The following is a 25231-nucleotide window of genomic DNA, read 5'->3' on the forward strand; positions in this document are numbered from 1 at the left end:
GAAAGACGAAAGTAAGATTAGGCCCAATCAAGGATTTTAGTGGTAAGTTGTGTGTGGAGTCAGATGAGAAAGGGGAAGCGCTAAATGAATATTTTTCAACAGTATTCACTCTAGAAAATGACAATGTTGTCGAGGAGAATACTGAGATACAGGCTACTAGACTAGGTGGGATTGAGGTTCACAAGGAAGAGGTATTAGAAATACTACAGAGGGTGAAGATAGATAAGTCCCCTGGGCCGGATGGGATTTATCCTAGGATCCTCTGGGAAGCCAGGAAGGAGATTGCCGAGCCTTTGGCATTGATCTTTAACTTGTCATTGTCTACAGGAATAGTGCCAGACGACTGGAGGATAGCAAATGTGGCTCCCCTGTTCAAGAAGGGGAGTAGAGACAACACTGGTAATTAGAGACCAGTGAGCCTTACCTCAGTTGTTGGTAAAGTATTGGAAAAGGTTATAAGGGATAGGATTTATAATCATCTAGAAAAGAATAAATTGATTAGGGATAGTCAGTACGATTTTGTGAAGGGAAGGTCGTGCTTCACAAACCTTATTGAGTACTTTGAGAAGGTGACCAAACAGGTAGAGGAGAGTAAACCGGTTGATGTGGTGTATATGGATTTCAGCAAGGCATTCAATAAGGTTCCCCACAATAGGCTTTTGTACAAAATGCGGAGGAATGGAATTGTGAGAGATATAGCAATCTGGATTGGAAATTGGCTTGCTGAAAGAAGACAGAGGGTGGTAGTTGATGGGAAATGTTCATCCTGGAGACCAGTTACTAGTGGTGTACCGCAAGGGTCGGTGTTGGGTCCACTGCTGTTTGTCATTTTTATAAACGACCTGGATGAGGGCGTAGAAGGATGGGTTAGTAAATTGGCAGATGACACTAAGGTCGGTGGAGTTGTGGATAGTGACGAAGGATGCCGTAGGTTGCAGAGAGACATAGATAAGCTGCAGAGGTGGCAAATGGAGTTTAATGCAGACAAGTATGAGGTGATGCACTTTGGCAGGAGTAACCGGAAGGCAAAGTACTGGGCTAATGGTAAGATTCTTAGTAGTGTAGATGAGCAGAGAGATCTCGGTGTCCATGTACACAGATCCTTGAAAGTTGCCACCCAGGTTGACAGGGCTGTTAAGAAGGCAGACAGTGTTTTAGCTTTTATTAATAGAGGGATCGAGTTCTGGAACCAAGAGGTTATGGTGAAGCTGTACAAAACTCTGGTGCGGCCGCACTTGGAGTGTTGTGTACAGTTCTGGTCACCGCATTATAAGAAGGATGTGGAAGCTTTGGAAAGGATGCAGAGGAGATTTACTAGGATGTTGCCTTGTATGGAGGGAAGGTCTTACGAGGAAAGGCTGAGGGACTTGAGGCTGTTTTCATTAGAGAGAAGAAGGTTGAGAGGTGACTTAATAGAAACATATAAGATAATCAGAGGGTTAGATAGGGTGGATAGGGAGAGTCTTTTTCCTAGGATGGTGATGGCGAGCACGAGGGGGCATAGCTTTAAATTGAGGGGTGAAAGATATAGGACACATGTCAGAGGTAGTTTCTTTACTCAGAGAGTACTAAGGCAATGGAAAGCTTTGCCTGCAACGGTAGTAGATTCGCCAACTTTAGGTAAATTTAAGTCATCATTGGATGAGCATATGGACGTACATGGAATAGTGTAGGTTAGATGGGCTTGAGATCGGTATGACAGGTCGGCACAACATCGAGGGCCAAACAGCCTGTACTGTGCTGTACTGTTCTATATGTATGCTTAATATGCAGTGTATGCTTTTGGAGCATTCTCTGTGATTTTCTTCACAGTTCAGTTGACTTAATTTGCATCAGCTTTCCAAGTCCAGATCACTGACATGTATAGAAAATTTGCAGCCTCTGACATTTTTCACAACCTATGAATCCAAAAGTACCTCCTTTATGCCAATTCTCTATATCCTAGTTCCCAATCCATGCCTAAGGGTTGTTTCCATGTTTCAATTTTAACTATAGCTTTCCTGCATGGCACCTTTGCCAGTTGAGAAACTGTGCTGCTCTGTGCTTTGAATATTTCGATAAAGTTGCCTCTACACCCTGCAAGGTGATTGTTGCACTGTGTACTTTATGAGCTAATGACTGGAAAATGCCTGTACTTTACCTGTTAATATTTAGTGAGCTGTATGCACAGGCAATTTGTACGGCAGGATAATGTGGAACTTTGTAGGAACCAACACACAACAACTGGGTTTCTCTCCAAGCTCAATACCTTACACTAAATCTCCTCAATCACTGGCTACCTGACAAAACCTCCACTCTGAAGCAGTTTTGGGAAAGGTCACTTTTTTAATTATCTACATTCAATTTTACATCTATATTCAAAAGTCAGAAGGGCCAGAATAAAGGGAGGAATAGAGGAATAAGGATAGGTCATTCACCCCTTCAAGCCTGTTTAGCCATTTACTTCCAGCACTTACTTCATTCCAACTCCCTGCCTTTGTTCTGTAACTGCTGGAAACCTTAATTAACAAAAACCTAGCCACACAAAAGCAAGATGCTATGCATACTGTAAATCTGAAATTAAGACAAAAACTGCTGGAAATATTCGGCAGCTCAAAAAGCATTTGTGAAAAGAGGAACAGGGTTAAAAGGCTGGGCTTGTGGCAAAGCTGCAATCTTACCCATATGGCTACTCTACCCCTGTAACTGTATTCAACCACAATCTGCACTCCCAAGCTGCTATATATCCACAACTCCATCATTACCACTAAGCCATGGAATCAACCCTGGTTAAATGAAGGGAGCAGGAGGGCATGCCAGGATCACAGGAGGTATTACTTAAAACAAGGTGTTTAACTTATGCCAAACAACGGAAGTGACATACAATAGACAATGTTAAGTGATCTACAATCAACAGATCCAGAAGGACATCGGCACAATGGGGAAAGACTACAGTCTGAGGTCTTCCTGCTGAAGGTAAATTGTGGGCCGTTCAGTTTTCAGACCCTCTTAGTGCCTCACATATATGCAAATATCAGTATTATCTGTGGAAGAGAGGTCTTTGGGTATTTTTGGATAGAGCCAAAGTCCAATGTTTTGTTTATTTACTTGATTGCAACTGTACAGAACCAAACTACTTTGGTGATAACGTATATATACAAAGACATTTTTTAATGAAATTTTTAAAAAAATACAAAATGCAACCCAGCTGAATACCACCCTATCAGTCCACTCTTAATCATCTGGAAAGTGATGGAAAGGGTCATCAACAGTGCTTGCTGAACAACAATCTGCACACTGATGTTTAGTTTGGATTCTGCCAGGGCCACTCAGCTCCTGATCTCATTATAAGCTTAGTCCAAACGTGGGCAAAAAAAGAACTGAATTCCAGAAATGATGTGAGAGTGACAGCCCTTGACAGCAAAGCAGCACTTGACTGACTGTGGCATTTAGGAGATCCAGCAAAACTCTCATCAGTGGGAATCAGAGGACAATCTCCCTGCTGTGCGGAGTCATACCTAGCACAAGGAATTATAGTTTTGGTTTTTGGAGGCCAGTCATCTCAGTATCTCTGCAGGGGTTTCTCAGGATAGTGATCTTGGTCCTACCATCTACAGCTGCTTCCTCAAAGACCTTCCATCCATTACAAGATCAGAAATGGAGGGTGTGCAGAATGTTCAACACCATTCATGACTCCTCAGGTACAGAAGAAGCCCATCTGCACATGCAGCAAGACCGGGACAACGTCCTAGCTTAGTTCATAAATGGCAAGTAAGAACTGCACCACACAAATGGTAGGCAATGGCCATTTCTAAAAACAAGGGGAAACATATCCATTTCCCCTTGATGTTCAAAGGCTGAATTCCCCCACCTTCAACATCCTGGAAACTCCCATTGACCAGAAACCTGACCTAGACCATCTGCATAAATTCTGTGGCTTCTGTAGGAGAAGCACAGATGAGCAATTCTGCAGTGAGTAACACAGCTCTTGACTCCCCAGTTCCTGTCCATCATCTGCAAGGAACAAGTCAGCCGTGTGATGGAATACTCCCCATTTGCTTGGAAGGGTGCAGCTCCAACAACACTCAAGGAGCAGAACCATCCAGGAAAAAGCAGCGTGCATCAGTAGCACCTATTCACCACATTCAATATTCAGCCCCTTCACCAGTGAATGCACAGTGGCAGCTACAGAATGCACTGCAGCAACTCATGCACTGTCTTTCGGCAGCATCTTCCAAACTGCAATCTCTTACTACCTACACAGGCAAGCAGCAAGAATCTTTGAGCGGCTGTACCCTCCTGAATTGGAACCATCTCATTGCTCCTTCACTACTGTGGGGTCAAAATCCTGCATGTCCCTTCCAGCAGCACGCGGGGGCGTCTCTGCACATTGGGGATTGCTTGACTAAGGAAGGCAATTGACTTACACCTTTTCAAATTAATTGCACTGATTAAATAGCTTCACTGGGATTACAATGCTTACCTTTAAATCTGTTTCACCCTTTGGCTGGAGAACAAATATCCTTCCCTCTTCGAGACTCTCAGCTGCAAGTTTTTTCTAGAAGTAAGTAAAACACAAGCACAGATTTTTAAAACTTGAGCTGATATTAGTGCACATTTCCCCAAATAATGTGATGATACTTGTTCCAAAAAAAAAATGCTGCCTTTAACAACAAACTTTACCCCATCCTATGGGATGTTCTAATTATGGTCATTTATGTGCATTTGTGCTAAGTCAGTAACTTGTCAAGGAAATTGTGTTGGAATTTGCCACATTTTTTAGGCAATGACTCAAACTATTGGAACTGCAAAGGCTATCAAGATGATTGCAACATCTTGTGCAAAAGAAAAATCCTTTTACTGTCTCCTCCCAATTCTCCTATATCAACTATTCTCCATCGCTGCATCTCCCTTCTCTGTTATGAACCCACAAGAGTACATGACCTTCCCTCCAAAAACAAAATATACAGGTGTAAAGTAATACCTTCCTGAGTAAAAACAGAAAAAATTAATAGTCAGGCAGCGTCTTGTTTTTAAAACAAGCTGCTCTTGAACTGAGTGGCTTGCTAGACAATTTCAGAGGGGAGTTTTAAGTCAACCATATTGCTGTGGGCCTGGAGTCACATGTCGGCCAGACCAGGTGAGGATGGCAGATTTTCTTCCCTGAAGGACATGAGTGAACCAGATGAGTTTTTTTTTCCTGACAAATCGACATCGGTATCATGGTCATCGGTAGATTCTTAATTTTTGACGTTTTTTTAAACTTGAGTTCAAATTCCACCATCTGCAATGTCAGGATTCGAACCCGGGTCCTCAAAATATGAGTCAAGCTTTTGAATTAATAGTCTACAGTGGTAATACCACCAGGCCATCAACTCCCCATTTTTGGAGAGAGGAACAGGCATAATGGTACAAGTCAATACACTTTGCATTCGTCTTGTTAAATTTCTAAATAAAATTTGGTGAAAATGGAGATCCTGACCAGAAGATACTGATGAAAATTCTGGAGCTTCAATTGGAAACAGTGTGTGTGGGCAGCAGATTTGACAGATGCATCATTCAGAATGCCTGTTTGAATGACTTTAGAGGAAATCCCATTCTTGGGAACCAAACTGATGGAAGCTTTACCAACAAATACCTAAAATAAAATTGGGTGGGGTGGTCTTTTTTTGCCTGTCCTATTAAAGTCTGCGTACAACACATCATAAAAGTTCTCACAACACATGCTTGGGCTCCAAAAACGGTCAAGCTGTGAAGCGACAGGCCTCAGAGTGCAGCACGGACAGAAATGCTGATGAACCGACAGCTGAACTCATCAAGATCAGTTTGTTTATCCAAAGGATGGCTTAAACAAAATAATTTTGTAATGATTCAATACTTAGTGCACAAATATATGGCCACTATTACATACCAAAAAACTGCAATGGAGAATTCCCATTTCACCTTCGTTGGGCACACAGAGATAAATTGGACGCACAGGATTAAAATGATCATGTTTCCAAGAATTAGTGGCCGAGCTAGAGAGTGCTGGGGGCATCTTCAGTGTAATGAGAAAACCAGTGGTTTATCTGCTGACTAAACACTGTCACCTAGTGGTAATACACTGATCAAGTTTCGTCTTTTTTTTCAACTTTGCGCTACCTGTTTTTCTCACAGAGAATTTAACTTCATTAGTCAATTATTTACTTTATATACAGATCAAGTTTTATTTACGATAGATGGATGAGGTGCCTCAGAGGGGCCTCTTCACAAAGGCCTGAACAGAAACTAGGAGGAAGGATTGAATGTTGGTCACCCAATCAGATTGGATATAAGTGACAAAGCTAGACACTCAAATTAGCCTGATGGTAACTAGAATATAATTTAAAATAATGGCCCAGATCTTTCAATATGGGAACAGGCCACTGCCTCAAGATATGTTATGAATGAGCTTCAGGAATCTGACGAAGTCCTGAAAAGTACATCCATGTTCCTCAAATCAGGAGTCTAAGTTTCCAATTTGCTTTTGTTTCCTCTATCTGGAGTGCTGTGACTGACCTGATCGCAGACACGGATTGTTTGCCCTAGACCTACCTCGTTTCTACACAGACTATTTGATCTTTTGCACAGTTGACGTGAAACTGACCAACCAAGCACTATAAATGTAAGTCAATCAACTTGAACATCGAAGTATTGCAGTCATCACCATCACTACTACCAGGAAATGTGTGCTTACAACCCAGGAAGCTAGCAGAACTCCTACACCCTGGACCAGTCTTGTGTGCCTGCAATGTTTAAGGGTCCAGGTGCCTTACCAGGCTGTTAGTGGGAGACAGGGCTATCCTCTGTGACCCTGACTCACGAACGGATGCGCAGTGCAGTTAAGGTGGTCATTAATGCAGTTACAATGTTGTCCGTGCTTTGTTCAGGGCAGCGATGGAGCAGTCAATAGGGCTGCCGAAGGTCAGCTTCTGTTTCAAGGGCTGGTCTCTGGGGGCCCTCTGGTATTGTCCAACAGAGTGCCGCATCATTCTGGAGTGCTTCCCCTCGAACCCACTAACCCCCTGAGAGCGGCCACCCCCTCTAGTGACCACCCTCTCATGTCGCCGGCCTGTCTGAAGTGTGTGCTGTGACCGATGATACCAGAACCACCTGGCAGATAGCAGTCCCCGCTGACTGCACTCAGGGCTAGGCACCACTCAGCTTTTAACAGAACACCACAAGATGTAGAGCAGAAGTAGGCCACTCGGCCCATCGAGTCCACTCTGCCATTCAATTATTCCACCGGCGGTATGATCACCTCAACTCCACTTTGCAGCCTTATCCCATAACGTTTGATTGCCCCCAACTGAGTAAAAAAATCTGCCTTGAATTTACTTGATGTCACATCCTCAACAGTCCTCTGTGGTAAAGAATTCGACAGATTTACCCCCTACCTCAGAGAAAAGAATTACTCATCTCCGCCTTAAGTGAGTCACTCCCTACTTTGACGTGATACCCTCTGGTCCTAGGCTCTCCTAAAAAAAGGGAAGCAACCTCTCTACAGTTATCCTGTCAAGTCCTCCAACAGTCTGGTGTGTTTCAATTCGGTCATGTTCATTTCTTCTGAATCCACTGAGTACAAACCAAACATATTTGACTTTTCTTCATGCAGCAGACCATAACTATTCACTATATTCTTACAGCCCTGGTCTGACTCATCTTGAAAAGTCATATAACACTCAAAACATTAACCGTTTCTTTCTCAGCCGATGCTGCCAGTCCCGTTGAGTTTCTCCAGCACTTTCTGTTTTTGTTTCAGAGTTCCAGCACCTGCCATATTTTGCTTTTATTCATCCAGTGTAAACTGGCTGTATAACTGGCTGTAGGAAGCTAGTAAATAGTAGTGGTGAGTTTTGTAAAGTGTGTTTAACAAAAATAAAACTCTGAATAAAAGTGCGGACTTGGGATCTGTTTAAACACAGTTATTTTCTAGTGTATAACAAAAAGGAGTTAGAAATTTAAAATGGTAAGAGACTGAGCTGGAGGTGGCTAGGTAAGTCTTTATGTAGAGTTATATGGACTACGTTGCCATAGGACGCAGATAAGAGTAGTTGTAAATTCTAAAGAAAAATCATACAAACATTTGAACTGGAGACAAATGCTGGACAGTGATGATAAGTTTTGGCTTTGGAGTGCACAAGTGCAAAGGCAAGAAGCAAATAATCAGATGAATGTTCTCCCTTTGCATTTAGAGAGAAATAATGAATCCCCCACCCCCTTCCATTTGCAACCAGAGTACATCTTCTATGAATAGGACTGAGCCTGTGCAGCATGAGAGACTTTGAATAATACTCCAAGGTGCTGAGAATCTGAAGTCCCCTGTCATATCATTTAAACAGATCTACATCAACAGAACTGAGGTCGAAAAGGTGAAGAGCATCAAGTTCCTCGGAGTGACAATAACTGACAACCTGTCCCGGACTTCCCAAATAGATGTAATGGTCAAGAAGGTGCAGCAACACCTCTTCTTCCTCAGGCGGCTCAGGAAATGTGGCATGTCCGTAAGGTCCCTCACATCTTCTACAGATGCACCACTGAAACCATACTGACTGGGAGCAAAATGGCCTGGTGTGGCAACGGCTCTGCCAAGGACCGTAAGAAACTACAGAAGGTGGTGTGCATGGCCCAGACCATCAAGGAAGCCAACCTTCCATCAGCGGACTCTATTTACACGGCTCTCTGCCGCAGAAAGGCTGCCAATATCAACGACCCATCGCACACTGGTAATGACCTCCTACACACCTCTTCCATCAGGCAGAACACACGCACCAGCAAGTTCAAGAACAGCTTGTTACTGGCCATTGTTAGGCTGATGAATGGACTCTCTAACTTCATATAATGCTAATCTAGCTAATGTCAATTACGTATAAGATTTTGTTTTAGGCTTTTGACAACCTCTGATCTGTAAATCCTTGCTGACTATGATCTGTCTGTGCTGCTCATAAACAAAGCTTTTCACTGTACTTTGGTACACATGACAATAAATGAATCATGCCATTAAAAATAAATCAGAAACAGTTTTATGATTTACAATGCAATGGATCTCTTTATCAGACACTATTCACTCTCTGTGTTCAGAATATCAAGTGAATTTCACGTATTACCTCGGGAAGTTTGGTCATCAATCTGATGCATATCCCTGCTGCCCAAAACTTGCGTGCCAACTTAAAACAGACTTCCACACTGGTGTCAGGAGTGTAGTGAATACAGATTTTATCCATCATCTTTCCAGGTTTCTATGTATAATATGAAAAAATGCTTAATTGTACCTCAGCAATAAATATGCAACTCTTTTTGGCACTTTCCATAGCAAAAGAAATCAGAGGTTAAACAGCTATTGACTTGTAATATGTCTAGAATTCTAGCCAAGGTTAGCATTACTAACTGTAATACCTCAATAATAAGCCACAGAAATCTTAGACAATCAGGTTAAGGTTTAGTCTTCAGATGCAAAATGAAAGCAAAAGAAAATGAAGAAAAGTAGACTTACATTAAGAACTCTACAATTTCAAATTTTGCATGGGGTGGCACAATGGCTGTGGTTAGCATTGCCGCCTCACAGCACCTGAGACCCGGGCTCGATTCCAGCCTCGTGCGACAGTGTGGAGTTTGCACATTCTCCCCGTGTCTGCATGGGTTTGCTCCTGGTGCTCCGGTTTCCTCCCACAGTCCAAAGATATGCAGAGTAGGTGGATTGGCCGTGCTAAATTGCCCATAGTGTTCAGGGATGTATAGATTAGGTGGGTCATGGGGGATGGGTCTGGGTGGGATGCTCCAAGGGTCGATGTGGACTTGTTGGGCCGAAGGGCCTGTTTCCACACTATAGGAGATTCTATGATTCTAATGATTACCATTTCATCAGCAGGTTTCATACACTGGACTTTATAAAGATGCAGTTATGAACTGAAGCAAAATAACACTGACAACAATTTAAGATGGGCAAAACAGATTTGCACCTATGAAAGCACATTCAACCCTGAAAGATATAAAGTCAATGGAGGCCTCCACAGAGACAAAGTCACCTGGAGATGCGAACATCTCCTTCAAAGATCAACAAACAGAGGGTGGATTGGGGGGCATTAAGGATTAATCATCTCAACTCAAAAGGACAAAAGCTAAAGACATGGGCTAAACCAGCGTTCTTCTGCAATTCGCAACTAATTTCTTTGAAGTGCTATTGATGAAGCCAGTGAGATATAATGAGCTGCTCTTTGTATATTTGAATATTGTATCTGAACTTGCAGAAAGGGATTTATAAACACTACTGCAGGGTCGTTGTTTTCCCACAACCCTTTTCGTTAATATTCCATCTAAGAATCTTCTTTGAGGTTTGGCTGGGAACAAGCATCGACATTTGTACAACAGGCAGAGAATTTCTACTAAATGCTGCTGGATCCGGCAGAAAATAAAAACTCAGCCATGACTGAAAAGCAGCTGCCTTGGAGAAACCCAAAATATTCAGATACAGTGAATCTTTATTGACTTTACCCTTTCACCCGAATTTTACTTGGCTAAGAGTTACACTCAATACCCTGTAAATTACGTTTCTTTTAAGTTTGCATTTGAGGGAGGTAGGATACATTTGTACACTTTCAGCATTTTTTAAACACAGCGAGTTTTAGCAATTAAACAAAATCTATTTAACTCAAGAAACTGGTCCGGCTGATTTTGTTACACAAATCCCGACAGAGTGAAATTGTACTGAATTGGCAATACAGTATTAACTATTTCTTGAAATTAAATATTTCAAAATTGGTTGCGGTCAAATAAGGAGTAAGAAAAAGGGGGAAAACCAGTTCACGCAGCCCCCTCACCTGGTCATTAGAAACCTGAAAGTAAATCAGTGACTCGGAATGTTAAATCGGGATTTAGGACTAACTCATCATTCGTAGAAAGATCTCCCCCCAAAAAAAGAGACAGACATTTTCCCCCACATTTTCAGACATTTTTTACATTTATTCGGGGGTTTGGGGATTGCAGTCTCTTGTCTGTTTGTTACCTTTGTCTTTCTCTCTACTTCTACGAGTTTCTGAAGGTCAATGTTTAGGCCAGCAGCAGACAAATCAGGCAACTTGCCAAAGGAGACATCAAAACTTCGCATCTAAGCATCATAACAGACAAATAAATTAACCTGTGAAATTCTTGATCAAGGAATCATCTTTTATACATTGTAAAAGAAATCAGCGTATCCCTTCAATTTGCCATAAATGACAAATACTTATTTTGACCCGTTCCCAATACCTTGTGTGTTTAGTTTCATTACCTTTTGGGATGTCAGGGTTACAGGCAAGTTTCACAATAATTGCCTGTCCTGTTTAGTCTCCTGCAGTAACCCCAGAAGTGGTGCACGCACACCCACCATGTGTTCGGACAGGAATTATAGGATCAAAGTGTGAAAAGAGGCTGTTCGGCTCATCGAATCTGCACCGACCCTCCGAAGGGCAACCCACCCGGACTCATCTGGCTGTGCTCACAGAAGAGTTCTGCAATATTGACCCAGTGACAGTGAAGGAATGGTGAGATGTCTGTACATCAAGACAATCTGTGGCTTGATGCGGAACTTGCATGTGGCGTTCTCATGTGTCTGCTCCCCTTGTAATTCAACTAGTGGAAGTACCAGGTCTGGAAGGTGCTGACAACGGAGTCTGTGGTGAATTTCTGCAGCGCACCTCATGCATAGTACGCACCATCAGCACTCTGTGTAAGTTGTGGAGGGCATGAGGATATAAAGCAGACAGCGGAACGCTGATCAAGTGGGCTGCTCTGTCCTGGAGTGTATCAAACTTCTTGAGTGGTATTGATATTTAAGACGATTAAAGGAATTAATAGGGTAGCTGCAGAGAAAATATTTGAGCTGAAGGGAACGTCCTGATCAAAGGGACTATAATCTTTATAATTAGAGACAGGCTATGTATGCAAGGAAGATATCTATAAATAGTCCTTAACGCAAAAGACAGTGGAAACTGGAGACACTCTCCCTTCCTAACCATGCTGTGATAGGGTTAGTGGAATGGTGGAAGTCAAAACTGTGATTGATAGAATTTTGGGAAGGAACAAAGATAGCCAAATGAAGTTAACAAATATAGAAGACATGTTCAAGGGGCTGAATGGCCTACTCCTGTTTCTCTTTCCCTAATCAAGCCCACTCTGCCTTCTGAAGCATGGTGGGAGCAACAGGATCTCAACATTCCTCTGTTTTGTTAAAAACAGAAGACTTGCACAATTCTTCAATAATTAGCTTTCAAAAATCACCCATTTGACTGGGCAATGAAGGAATTAAATTTCATCAGCGGCAGCGTGTGCGTCAGCGAATATTCACAGCAGTAACAATGATACTTCAAAGTTTCCCGAGCATCTAAGAAAAAAATTAATTCACTGAAAGTGTGGGAACCTGTTGAAAAACAAACATCAGCAGAGCTGGGAAATGCTCGACTTCAAAAGCGAGAAAAGAAATGGTTCAAGACTAATCTAAAGTGGTTGAGCTTCCATGGGATCTGGCGGAGGTCCACAATGAAGAAAACAATCACAAATCTCTCCATGGATCCACAAGTTACTCTTGGGTCTCTACTTACCTCAAAAAGCACAGACTCACTTCCCTTTACTAGGTCATTCCAATTTTACTGTCGTCAGTCTGGCTGTCAAGCTGGCCCTCGCTGAGCTATCTGCGTCACTCCATTCTCCTGTCCTTTCTCCAGACTCCTGCAACACTTCTTTGTTTATTTGAACATTTACTTGCCTACCTTTGTAAGTTATTCTGGATTTGGTTCTTACCAGTTTATCCCAGCACTGCATTTCATATTCCAAGGGCCCTGTACATTAAGACTGATTCTCCCAAACTCTTAGTTCCTTTTGTTAATTTATGCTTTCTTGTCACTGACACATTAACCAGCAGAAATTGTCTTCTGTTTTATGTGTTCTTTATAAAATTATAAACATTATGTCAGACCTCCTCCTGAGTTTTCTGGTTTTAATATAAAGCCCCCAAGAATATCTCCACATAACTTCTGATCCCAAGGTCTCCTATCCTTTCAAGCTGTCTGTCAATCATTGGTCTCAAGCCTGTAACAGGCCTTAACAAAAGAAAAGCAAACAAGGCAGAGGCACAGAAGATAGCAAGTATCCATCTGAATGTCAGTTGCCTGGGAATCTTATTCATGTACACTTTATTTCAGTTACGATACTTGCCTGGGTTAGCCACTGCTGTGAACTGTTCAGCTCCACTGCTAGGGTAAGACTTCAAAATCTTCTGCTTTGTGAAGCAGAGAAATAGAATTCCAGGTCTGACCTTAAAATTTACACTCCGATTTCAACTATGCTCTACATTGTTGATCTGGCCTATTTTGTAGGAATATTAAGAACAGGAGATCATTCAACACCATCTTTGTTAGCTGATGGGTGATCTGCATATCAAAGGTATTTACCTGCCTTTGCACTGTATTCTTTCCTTACGATCTAAAATCTTTCAGCTGTCCCAACATCCACAGTCTTTGAAGAGATAATATTCCCGCACTCTACTACCCTTTGTGCGACAAAGTGCTCCCTGACTTTCCTCCTAAATGGGCTAGCTCTAATTTTATTGCTCGATATTCCAGCATTCTTTACTCCCTCCTGAGGAAACAGCATTCCTGCCTCAACTGCTCTACCTTCCCTTAATCATCTCATGTCAATTAGAACCCCCTAACGTCTTTATACTCCAAGGAAGTCAAGCCTAGCCAAAGCACCCTCGCTTTATGATTTAACTTCATGGTCATTTTGTGGAATCTATGCTTTTAAGGTCCATTTGCTCTTCCTGAGGTACAGTACCCAGTAATAAACAGTATATTCTAGATGCAGTCTAACCAGAGCTTTATACATCTGTGATGCTTAGTTGGGTAACTTAGCCCTTTCCATCCCATACTGCCAGAGCCATTTTATTCCTGCACAGTTGACATTAAGTATAAAATATTAATGGGATGATAACCTTTAAGAAATACAACCAGGTTTATGCAACCTGTCCTCAAATTACCCTCAAAGTCATCATATCACTTGCCCTTAGCAGCTTAGAGTGAGCACAACACTTAGAACACGGTTATACATGCATGAACTATTTGTTGCCATTTTTACTTAATATTTTGTGCCTAAGTTTTGGTTAAATTGGGAAGTACATGAGCATCAGCCACTGAAAACGCTAGAAGGCTGGTTACAATGTGGAAATGCAATTTTATGAAAGAACGAACTTGAAGCTAATTTAAAAATAAAAACAAACTATCAAGGAGTCTGTCTTTCTCCACAAACAGCTTTTGAATATCTTACTAATTTCGTATACTGCCCTCCGAATACCAGAAAGTCAGTTCCGGATGTATTGTATAAAGCAAACAGCATTCCTTCGTAATGATTCAAGTTTACTTCTGCTGTACCACGCAAGCTTCCAACCTGTATGAAGCCAGAAAAGAGAGGAGGGTAGTCAGTGCACACTATCTCCCAACTCACCCCATTTTATATTAATGAAAAACAGCTGTTAAGTCAAAGTATATGTGACTTAAAATAATTATTGTCTTGGTTAAACCTAAAAAAAAACAATTTTACAGTGTCGTACAATAGGAAGGTAAACTTCTGTTGGAGTGTTTCATCCTGCTGAAAGCATCGTTAAGAGTTACTGAAGGGATTCTATTACGGGTCAGGGAAAGGAGACAGTTCCCATCTCACGTCAGCTGCAGCATGTTTGACACTGTTTTGAACCACAAACTAACTTTCTTACCAACTTGGCTTCACCCTTTCCCATTCCTCACAACTGCTCCACCCACACACCACCCCCCCCCACCCCGCCCAGTGGTGCCTGTACAGAAGACGGAAAATCAGGTTTAATTTTCACGACTTCTTGTTTTGTTGGGGGAAAAAAAAAGTTTTGGTAAAACTACCAAGCAGCACATTTGGAGCAATGGTCTCTGCTGAACTGCTGTGCCCCAATGGGATGCCTGGTACAACAAAAGTTTTGTGGAAGAAAAGCAGTTTGCCAGGTCTCCTGCTGTATCTGTCAACATGAACCGTCTCCCAGTTAGGCTGGTTTCCTAGCTCACAGCTTCCAGTGCTGAAACAATGTTCTCAACAAGGATACATTTGGCCGTGAATAATTCCAGATCGCCCTTTTCACCTCTTCCGAGTTCTTTTTTTCGCTCAAACATGCTGGCCTTGTTCAAATTTGCTCAATACAACTACACAATAAACTTCATTTGAAGCAGCGCTTGAAATTCCCGCTCGGAGCTCCGTTTCAGTTCCACGGCCGATCAACGGACTGAGGGGAGAAAGTTAATAAACGGAGGACTCTGCTGAAGGGAAGCATCTGAACGCAGCATTTCAACTTGATGAGTCTTACAGATTTCATCTGTCGGTGCCACTCAGCCGCAAATTAAGAGAAGGAAAGCTGAAAATTAAAACAGCAACCTTTCACAACCCAAAATCCCATTTTGCTGCTGACAGAGTACTTCTAAGTGCAGACACTGCTGTAATGTAGTAATTCAGGTGAAAAAGTTGTGCACAGCAAGACCCCATAAACAATAATGTAGTTGTAATTGGATAATCTGTCGTAGTGATGTACCTTGAAGGACAAAGGCAAATAGGGCCTCCTTCATTCAACTGACATCCAGGCACAACCTTGATGTAACAGCTCATCCAAAATGTGACACCATTGAAAGTACAGCACCCCATCAGCAGTGCACTGGACGGTCAGCCTCGATTTTGTGTTCTGGAGAGGGATTTGAAATCATCTTTCTGGCTCTCAAGCTCCTAAACTGCCACATTTACGATGATTCCACCACTTTGGTTCCTATTTCCAAGTGTTACTGGATTCAGGACCTCCTATTTCGGGATAGTCGCTGAACTCCACAGCGACGTGATTCTCTCTTAATTACCCATGGAGGGTAAAAGGTCTTTTAGCCATGCAGGAGTGACCTGTAGTTATCTGCTTACTTCCCAGTGTTAACAATGTCGTGAAGGTTTGCTGGGCAGGGCGAGCTCTCAGTGGTTTTTAGCTGGATGAAGACAGAGATAACCTGGGAGACAGATAATAATGAGGTGCTGTTTGCCTGAGAACTGGAGCTTTGCCACAACATGAAAGCAGAAAAGTCCCTGCTGCTACACAAAGGAATGCGAGGGGGCACACTTTAGTTTGGTATGTACTCACTGAGCTGAACAGCGAAACTGGAGCTCGGAGCAGAGAACTCTCAATAGATAAATGAGCATGATATTTATACAAATTGCAGGGTGCCAATTTCATAAGCATCAGGCTTAACAACCTTGAGGTCATACAGCATGGAAACAAGTGCTTCAGCCTGTCTTGTCCATGCTGGCCAGGTTCGCTGATCAAATCTAGTCCCACTTGCCTGAGTTTGGTCAATATCCCTCCTAACATTTCCCGGCCCCGTCTGAATGTCTTTTAAAATGTTGTAATTGTAAATGCTTCGACAACCTTTCTTTTCATCTGTTAACGTCAAAATTGTGATGAAATTTTGTTCCTTTATCAATCCAACATTCCTCCGGGTTGCTCACTGTATTAAAAAGAGACTTAGGAAATCAGCAGGATTTTATGTTTGACATAGTGTGAAAGCTAACCAACTGCTCGGAGAGACCTCACACTGACAGCTCAGCCTAAGGGGACTTGAACCTTGGCCTTAACAGACAATGCAGCCCAACAGGCAACTCTGCTTGACTCATAACAGGCACATCAATTCAATTGATAAAGATCAATTCTACTTTGGTTGTGTCCATCTTCAGGTGCAGAACGAATTTTTAAGTCTTTTTCTCACCCCGCCCCCCTGCCCCCCGCCCCGCCCCGGTGGCAACTTTATCTGAGTTTTGCCACTGTAATCTCTCCTTTCACCTTCTGCTTGTTCTACAACTCAGTCAGTTTCATCACAGGAGCAAAAATATAGAAATAAAGACAACTATGGCACAAAAGGAGGCGATAGGTTGGGGGCCGGGGCTGGGGCTCGGGCTAGGGCCAGCTATCCCACTGTCTAGCTTATTTCATACTCCTGTGGATTACAGCACTTCAAACGTTAGATATAGTCACCACAGTCCCAGGGGCCTACAGGGCTGTTCCCTCATTGAAGTGGAGAAGGGCAAAGGTCAAGAAAGCACGGTGGCCTCAGCCAGTGGACGAATTGAACCTGTGCAGATGGCATCAGTCTGCATCACAAACCAACCATCCAGCCAAATGAGCTAACCAACTCCCACATTGATGCAATCAGTTCTTAATGGTCACAAGTCTGCGCCTGTGCCATCCAACAGGCAGTTGGTCTGACACTTAACATCCATCAGGGTAAAAATAAAAGCTCTCAACTCCTTTCTAAATCTTCTCGCAGTTGTTTTAATCGATACCTCATAGTTATTGAGATCTCTGCTCATGGCAATTGATCGTTCTGAAACACTGTGTCCAGGCCCCTCATGGTATTATATATTTCAATTAAATCAGCCTTAATTTCCTCTATTTCAAGGCAAGCAACCTATAGACTACTCAATCGTACTTCAACACCCATCTCTAACCTTAAAATTCTCTTTCCCTGGGAATGTTCTCTTATATCTCTTCTCTGTACCTACTATTCCACTCACATCCTCCCTGCAATGCTTGACCACAAAAACAAGACAGTACAAACCGAGTCAATGAGGGACGCATGTCTCCCAAACTGACTTACAATATTCTATGCAATTGGAAGATCAATTTTAAAACCCCCCCAGGATCCAGTCTCACCACCAGATCTATGCATTACATTTGATTACCTAACTACAGGTAGTATTTCTGTTAGAGTGTATATTTCTGTTATGATATTTACGGTGACCACACGCCAGTGACCAGATAAACAAATGGTACAGCAAACAATTGAAACAGACCATTTTTTGGTCAGTTGGTAACTTCACACATGGCATTAAGCAAAAGTGTGGCATTCCTTGTGTTCTACAACTGAAACAAGTCATCATGAAGAAACAAAAAGCTGTTTTACACTTTTTACCACTTTTGAGATGTAGTTATTAATTGCAATGCTATCATTTATTACCCAGACTTAGTTGCCTTAAAGATACCATTCCTGGCAGTTTGATAGAATTGAGGACCTCGCTGGTCCACTTTAGAATCGACCCCCTTGATGAACTGAATGAGCTTTATTTATCCATCTTTACGCAGTATTCTTTTGTCTCACCTGTACAGTGAAAGCAGAACCCGAAAAGAGTTTCCGTAAAGTTGTCAATGATTCCCAGCACTGCTTGATACTCTCGTCTAAGTGTGGGTTCAGCTGCAAGAATCTTTCCAGTTGCTGGGATACGGCATCGAACGATAACCCAACAGAGCAAGACTGAAGGAAGGGAATAGCCACAATGAGAAAGGGGTGTGGTCCAAACACAGGTTGAAGTCAAATTCGTCTCCAGCCTTTAACACTGTCAAGTGTGAGTGAACCACACAAGCAGGGAATACTGGCAACAAAAACAAAAATCAGGATACAGGGTGACGTTTCAGGTGCCTAGTCATAAACCATTCTGATGAAGCGCTGGTGAAAGAGAAAGGAATTTCGGTCAGCTGCTGGATTTAGACCGGCATTAGTAAGGCCACGGAAATTGTTTATAAGAATTCTCAAAGGCATTCAATTATTTCGGCTCTACCAACCGTCTTAAAGATATTTACACTGAGAATGGGATGTGCTCCAATTCTTGGAAAACATCCCGTGGTATACTGGGAAGTCTTGCAGCAACAAAACCTAAAGGAACAGGGCAAGTTCTTGCCATCAGCGTTTGGCCAGCCAGCAGTGACAACAAGTTTTCACACAAAGGGTGTTTTAAGTCTGGAAATCGCATCGCAGGAGGCTGTGATCACTGAGTTCACTGAAATCTTAAAGATGGATCAACAGATATTTATTAAGTTACCAAACAATACGGACCAAAAGGACTAAATGCAGACTGGCCACTGGTTGAGTATTATCTAATTGAATAGTGGAATGAATTCAAGGGGCTTAACGAACTACTCGCATTCTATGTCCAAACATGAAGAAATACCTTTACACAGTGATCCTGTGAGCCACATTCTGGACATCCATTCATGAAGAGAGTTTCTTCTAATAGTGTGTGACCAATAATCAGGTTCTTGTATTGTTTCTGTCGAGGTAACAAATACTTTGAAGAAACTGTAACTTAATGCAAAAGACAAAAGCATAGTTTTACTCTTGGGATGTCTCAGGTAAAGTACTTAAGGCAACTAAAGTACCTCACTTTTATCTTTCATGGCACCTTGTTCTCCATTCTTCTAAACAGAAAACAGTTTCTTCCTTTGTATATTAACTCATTTAATCATCTTAAGCATTTCCATTCATCTTCAAAACTCAAGGGAATGCATGGACCGGTCAATGCAACCTTTCTTAATTTGAAAACTTCTTAGCCCCAGAACCGCTCTGGGGAATCTGCACAGAACCCCTTTGAGGTCAACACATCCTTCTTGAGGTGCAGTTCCTAGAACTGAGTCACTAAATAGGGTCCAACCCCAAACTTTACATCACAATAACATAACATTCACCTCTTTGTAATCCAGCCAACAAACACTGTCATACACACATTACTGTTTTCTCTTAATAGAGTGGATTAAATTAATACATATAAGCTAAATACAAATATTTTGCACAATTTAGTCTGAAGCGTAATGCATCGGTGAATTAACCGGATAGATATGATAGGCCAAATGGACTCAGTGTTGCATAACTCTATGATTGGTGTGTATCTAGATGCGGGGGCTGCATCTTATGTTTCATTAGCTAAGTTTGAGCCGTATGAAGCTTTCTTTGGAAGTGTTTTTCACTGCAAGGCCTAGCAAGTTCTCGCAATCGATCTTAATAAACTTAGTTACCTACCCCTCTCCTATGTAGCCTCTCACATCCAATTTCCACTGCACCTTACCATGCGACGCTCCCGCATCTCACTACCCAGCAGATATCCACCCACAGGCTAGCATTCCTTGTGCCTGTACCATTTTAGAAACCCCACTGTGCACCTGGGTAAGAGTCTGCAAACAGCCCACTGTAGACCCTCATCTTGTCACTGTGCAGTAGAGGAACACAACATACAGGGAAGCAGCTGGAGAAATGCAAAGACAGGCCACGAGCTTTCACTGACAGAAAGGGCAAGGGAACGGAAATGAAGCCAACTGAGGGCTGAACTGTGCTCCCACAATACGAACACCAGGCTCAGCCTGGTCACCAGGTACCGGTCCCCTTCAAAGTGTCCATGTCCCCTATTAGCTCACACTGCCCCAACAGCCCATTTCCACCCCTACACCACTCTCCCAACCAGCTGCAAACCTACCATGGTGAACGTCATTAAAATGGTACACCATGCCCCCTTGAGTGCCATGATGTTGGCCACCTTGTACCTCCAAGCTCACCCTGCGGGGGTCACAGCGATGGTCAGAGTCAATAACCCATCCACCCCTCCCTCCCCCTCTCTCTCTCCTTCTCTGCCTACCATGCCTTCCAATGCAGTTCATCCTTTCCACACCATCCTCTGTGCGAAAAAGTTGCCCCTTAAGACTCTTTTAAATCTTTCGCCTCTCACCTTAAACCTCTGCCCTCGAGTTTTGGACTCCCCCAACCCAGGAAAAAGGCCTTGTCTATTCACCTTCTCTGTTCCTCTCATGATCTGATAAACCTCTACAAAGGTCATTCTTCAGCCTCCGATGTTCCAAGGAAAATAGCCCCAGTGTATTTAGCCTCTCCCTAAAGCTCAAGCCCTCCAAACCTGGCAACATCCTTGTAAATCTTTTCTGAACCCTTTCAAGTTTCACAACATCCTTCCCACAGCAGGGAGACCAGAACTGAATGCAGTATTACAAAAGTGGCCTAACCAATGTCTTGTACAGGCACAACATGTGCTCCCAACTCCTATACTCAATGCACTGTCCAATAAAGGCAAGCACATCAAATGCCTTCTTCCTCACACTGTCTGCCATCGGCTCCACTTTCAAGGAAATATGAACCTACATCACGAAGTCTCTTTGTTCAGAAACATTTCCCATTTATCCCATTAAGGTGGATAAGTGCTGCCCTGATTTGCCCTAACAGAATGCAGCACCTCACATTTATCTAAACTAAAGCAGATGACAGGCCATGGTGAAGCCCCTCGACTGGGCTTGGCCTGTGTCCCTGGTACTGGGAGCCCCTGACCGACAGTGCCTGCCCAACCCCTCCCTGCCAGGCTGGCCTGAGGGCTATCCCCTGCCAGTTTCTGACATGGCCATTTGGTTGAATAAATGTGCGGTGTTTGCCATGCAGGCAGCTGGCACATGGCAGTAGGTGTTACACTGCCATTTCAGTGTGCCATTCAGCAAGATGCTTCCCCCACCCCCACAAACCCAAATCAAAAGGAGCCTGTCTGCATGTCTCCGCTAAAAAACCCCTTAAAACAGTAGTAATGGCAGACCTTCGCTCTGGCTAACTGCTAAACTTCTAACAGACTTGGCCCAGCACGGTGCTTGTGAGGAGTGAAAAAGATGAAGCAAGATGATCATTACATTGACTTTACTAGGTTCTCTACAGTGTGGAAACAGGCCCTTTGGCCCAACAAGTCCACACCGCCCCACGCAGCACCCCACCCAAACCCATCCCCCTGTAACCCACACACCCCTGAACACTACAGGCAATTTAGCATGGCTGATCCACCTAGCCTGCATACCTTTGGACTGTGGGAGGAAACCAGAGCGCCCGGAAGAAACCCACACAGACAAGGGGAGAACGTGCAAACTCCGCACAGAGAGTCGCCCGAGGCTGGAATTGAACCCGGGTCCCTGGCGCTGTGAGGCTGCAGTGCTAACCACTGAGCCATGACAATGAGCCTTAACAGACTTCTCAACGCAGCATTCGTCACTCAGACTCCTATAAGATTCTAGCCACGGGTTTTTTTTAAATGTATTTCTCATGTCTAAAGAGACATAAAAGGATATGGAGTTTACATTTTCCTGCTGATGATTTAATGCTTAACGGCTTGGCTTTATACTGCTGGTACACAGCTTCAGATTTCCCCATCACTGAGCAGAATCCCTTCATCACAGCAGCTTCAGTTAGAGAGAAACTGTGTTTCTTAGCAATCATTTTCTTCTGAATTCTTGAAACACTTGTTACACTCCACAGAAATGTTAGGAGTTAACTTGTCTAAAAGTACATTCCAGCTGTTTAATTAGTCACCCACAAATCTTGGAAACTCGATCCACAGACAGTGCAAACATTACCAACTGGGCATCACAAGGCAAACTCAACGTTATACTTGAAAGCATATTTCCAGGAGTTGAGGTCACATTAAATACTTCTGACGCATGTGTTAGCATGAACTTCCTTTGGTCTTTTTTTGTGTAAGCCATCAGACTGATTGTACAAAATTCGCCTGTTCAAAACTGAGCAATAAACGTGTTGGTATGCTGGCATTGCGTAGAGCATTCCCAATCTTCCAGTTTCAGGGTTTGCTGAGTGAGTTTAATAGCTGTGGTGCGTCACACCCTCTTTATACTCAAAAAATTGATATCAGCAGACAACCATCACAGCAGCAGTAATATCATTTGAAGTCACTAATGACGTTTCAGTATGTCTTTCACAGAAGCACTGAGCTTTACCACATTGAGCCTGGCATCATCGTGATGCCAATGCTCCTTGCCTCAGGTGCAACCTGCCAATTGAAGGTGGCATTCGGCTTTGTTTTTTATACATTATGCAAAGATGCACATATATCGCCATATCTATTTGTTTTAATGGTATTAGAACAGGCAAAGTGGAAACAGCAGAAGAGGATAGTGAACAGTGAACTGAGGAGACAATGGATAATTACAATACAGGCAGAAGGTCTGTCAATCTAAGAAATTTATCCAAGACACTCCTAAACTATGGAAGCAGTACAGAGTGAAATAAAGAAGAATGTAATTTGAATATCAATGAATATCAATTAATTGAATATATCACAATGATTATTTGACTGTTATCCAAACAAATTACATTCTTACCCCAGCTGAAGGATATATCTTCACAATCTCTGACACAACTTCAATCAATTCTGCAACTGAGAAGATGGAATCCTGTTCAAGACTGACGATGTCAAATGCACAATGTATTTGATAAGGGAGCCCATTTGGAAGGAATCTTTTCTTCATGCAGTATCTTTAAGATCAAATGGTAAATATTCCACTTAGAACATGGCACTGTCCTGACTATCTCTCCTAACCAAAGTTTCAAGATGACTTGCATTATCATATGAAATATTGAATAACTTTCCATCTAACAGTCACTCATTGCAACAATTTTTATTGCCAAAGTAAAGGAATGAATAAGGACCAGACTCTCTATTCCTTGGCCTCCACTTGATTTCCAATGGCTTTGAAACTATGTCCAGATTGCCCTATATTCCAAGATCTTTGACTGCATCATCTTATAGTCATACAGGATGGAAACAGACACTTCAGTCCAACCAGTCCATGCCAAATATAGTCCCAAACTAAACTGGTCCCACCTGCCTGCTCCTGTCCCATATTCCTCCAAACCTTTCCTATTCATCTATTTATTCAAATGTGTTTTAAACATTGTAATTGTACCTGCATCAACCACTTCCTCAGGAAGTTCATTCCACACGTGGACCACCCTCTGTGTAAAAAATTTGCTTCTTATGTCTTTTGAAAATCTTTCTCCTCTTACCTTAAAAATGTGACCTGTCGTCTTGAAACTCCCCATCTTAGGGAATAGCCAACTCAAATGCCTTTTAGCCATCCTGTCTATATGTGACACAAACTTCAAGGAATTATGTACTTTTCCCCAAGTCCTTGATTTCTACAACACTTCCCTACCACTGATTGTATAAGCCCTAGCCTTTGTTTATTGTTCCAAAATGCTACATCTCTCATTTATCCAGATTGGACTCCATCTGCCATTTTTCAGCCCATTGAGACTCATTTGTTCAAAATCCCTCTGCAATCCTAGAAATCCTTCTTCACTGTTTACTGTGCCACCAATTTTGGTGTCGTCCGCAAACTTACTAACCATGCCTTCTATATATCCTCATCCAAGTCATTTATATAAATGACAAACAAAACAGGACCCAGAACCAACCACTGGTCACAGTCTGAATAGCAACCCTCCTCTCCTATTCACTGCGTCCTGCCATTAAGTCAATTATGTATCCAAATGGCAAGCTCATCCTGAATCCCATGTGACCTAACTTTACTAATTAGTCTACCATGCAGAATCTCAAAGGCTTTACTAAAATCCAAATAAACAACGGCAACTTGCTCTGCCACCATCAATCCTTCTGGTAACTTCCTCAATCAAGTTTGTGAGGCACAACTTTCCTCGCATAATTCCACGCTGACAATCCCTAATCAAATTCTGTCTCTCTAAATGCCCATAAATCCTTCCTTTTATAATCACCTCCAACAACTTACCCATAACTGAAGTTGTCACTATATTCCCATTCATGGGTGTCAGCTGGATATTTTGAACAGGACCCCACCAAAGCCAGCGTTGATGAAAGTCTTTCATTCGATTTGGCCAAACCCATCTCTCTCACAATGCATCCTGTGTACACGGATTCCCACCTTGCTAACTTGACCTCTTCGGGTAAGGGTCAAAATCACGTGAGTTTTTAAAAGTGTCACTGCTGAGAATGCACACTTGGCCCCACTGAAGGCAGGAAAAACAGGGAAGATAGCTGGCACAAAACAGAGATGCAACATGTTCCCTCAGACACTTTGTGAACATTTTCTCATTGATTGAAACATTCACAATAATTGACAGAGATGAAAAAGGCTTTTCAAAGCTTTCAGCATCGCAGGAAACAATCTAACTAATCACACGCATTTTGCAACAGAACAAAGTAAAAACTTCTTGCAGAACAATTTGTTTCTGTTTATCATTTTGTTGCAAAGTAATAACCATGGAACACAGCAGCCTATGCTCCAGCACTTCTGCAAAACACAGTCACGTGGCTTCAATTTACCTTTTCATTTCATTTATCCTGGTTTTGTGGACAAAACGCACAAAAGGCACCTGTAAACAGAGGGAGATGGAAACAATCAAACAGAACAGTTACAAAACAGGGTGCCATACCTTTTTATTCAATTACTTTGCGCAAGAACAGAGTGCCACAGTCAACCATTTCTCCCACAACCAACACCACTAAAAGCTCATTGTATGCGGTTGTTTGTGGACAAAGTAGCTTCATGTTTCCTACCTTGTAGCAGAGACTACACTTC

General features: G+C 42.5%; 1 protein-coding gene across 3 annotated transcripts in view; it reads right to left on the reverse strand.

Moving 5' to 3' along the window:
- LOC125456637 (eIF-2-alpha kinase GCN2-like) overlaps window positions 1–25231 on the reverse strand; it is a 68097-nt gene that overhangs the window by 10375 nt on the left and 32491 nt on the right. For all 3 annotated transcript variants that reach the window (XM_048539952.2, XM_048539951.2, XM_059647781.1), the window contains 8 exons: window positions 24976–25025; window positions 22994–23147; window positions 19018–19116; window positions 18171–18323; window positions 14293–14412; window positions 11000–11101; window positions 9105–9236; window positions 4463–4537 (listed from right to left, as the gene is read on the reverse strand). In XM_048539952.2, coding sequence (XP_048395909.2) covers window positions 4463–4537; window positions 9105–9236; window positions 11000–11101; window positions 14293–14412; window positions 18171–18323; window positions 19018–19116; window positions 22994–23147; window positions 24976–25025 — 885 coding nt within the window. The remainder of the gene's footprint in view (window positions 1–4462; window positions 4538–9104; window positions 9237–10999; window positions 11102–14292; window positions 14413–18170; window positions 18324–19017; window positions 19117–22993; window positions 23148–24975; window positions 25026–25231) is intronic.

Source organism: Stegostoma tigrinum, chromosome 8 (assembly GCF_030684315.1).
Source record: "Stegostoma tigrinum isolate sSteTig4 chromosome 8, sSteTig4.hap1, whole genome shotgun sequence".
Lineage (NCBI taxonomy): Eukaryota > Metazoa > Chordata > Chondrichthyes > Orectolobiformes > Stegostomatidae > Stegostoma > Stegostoma tigrinum.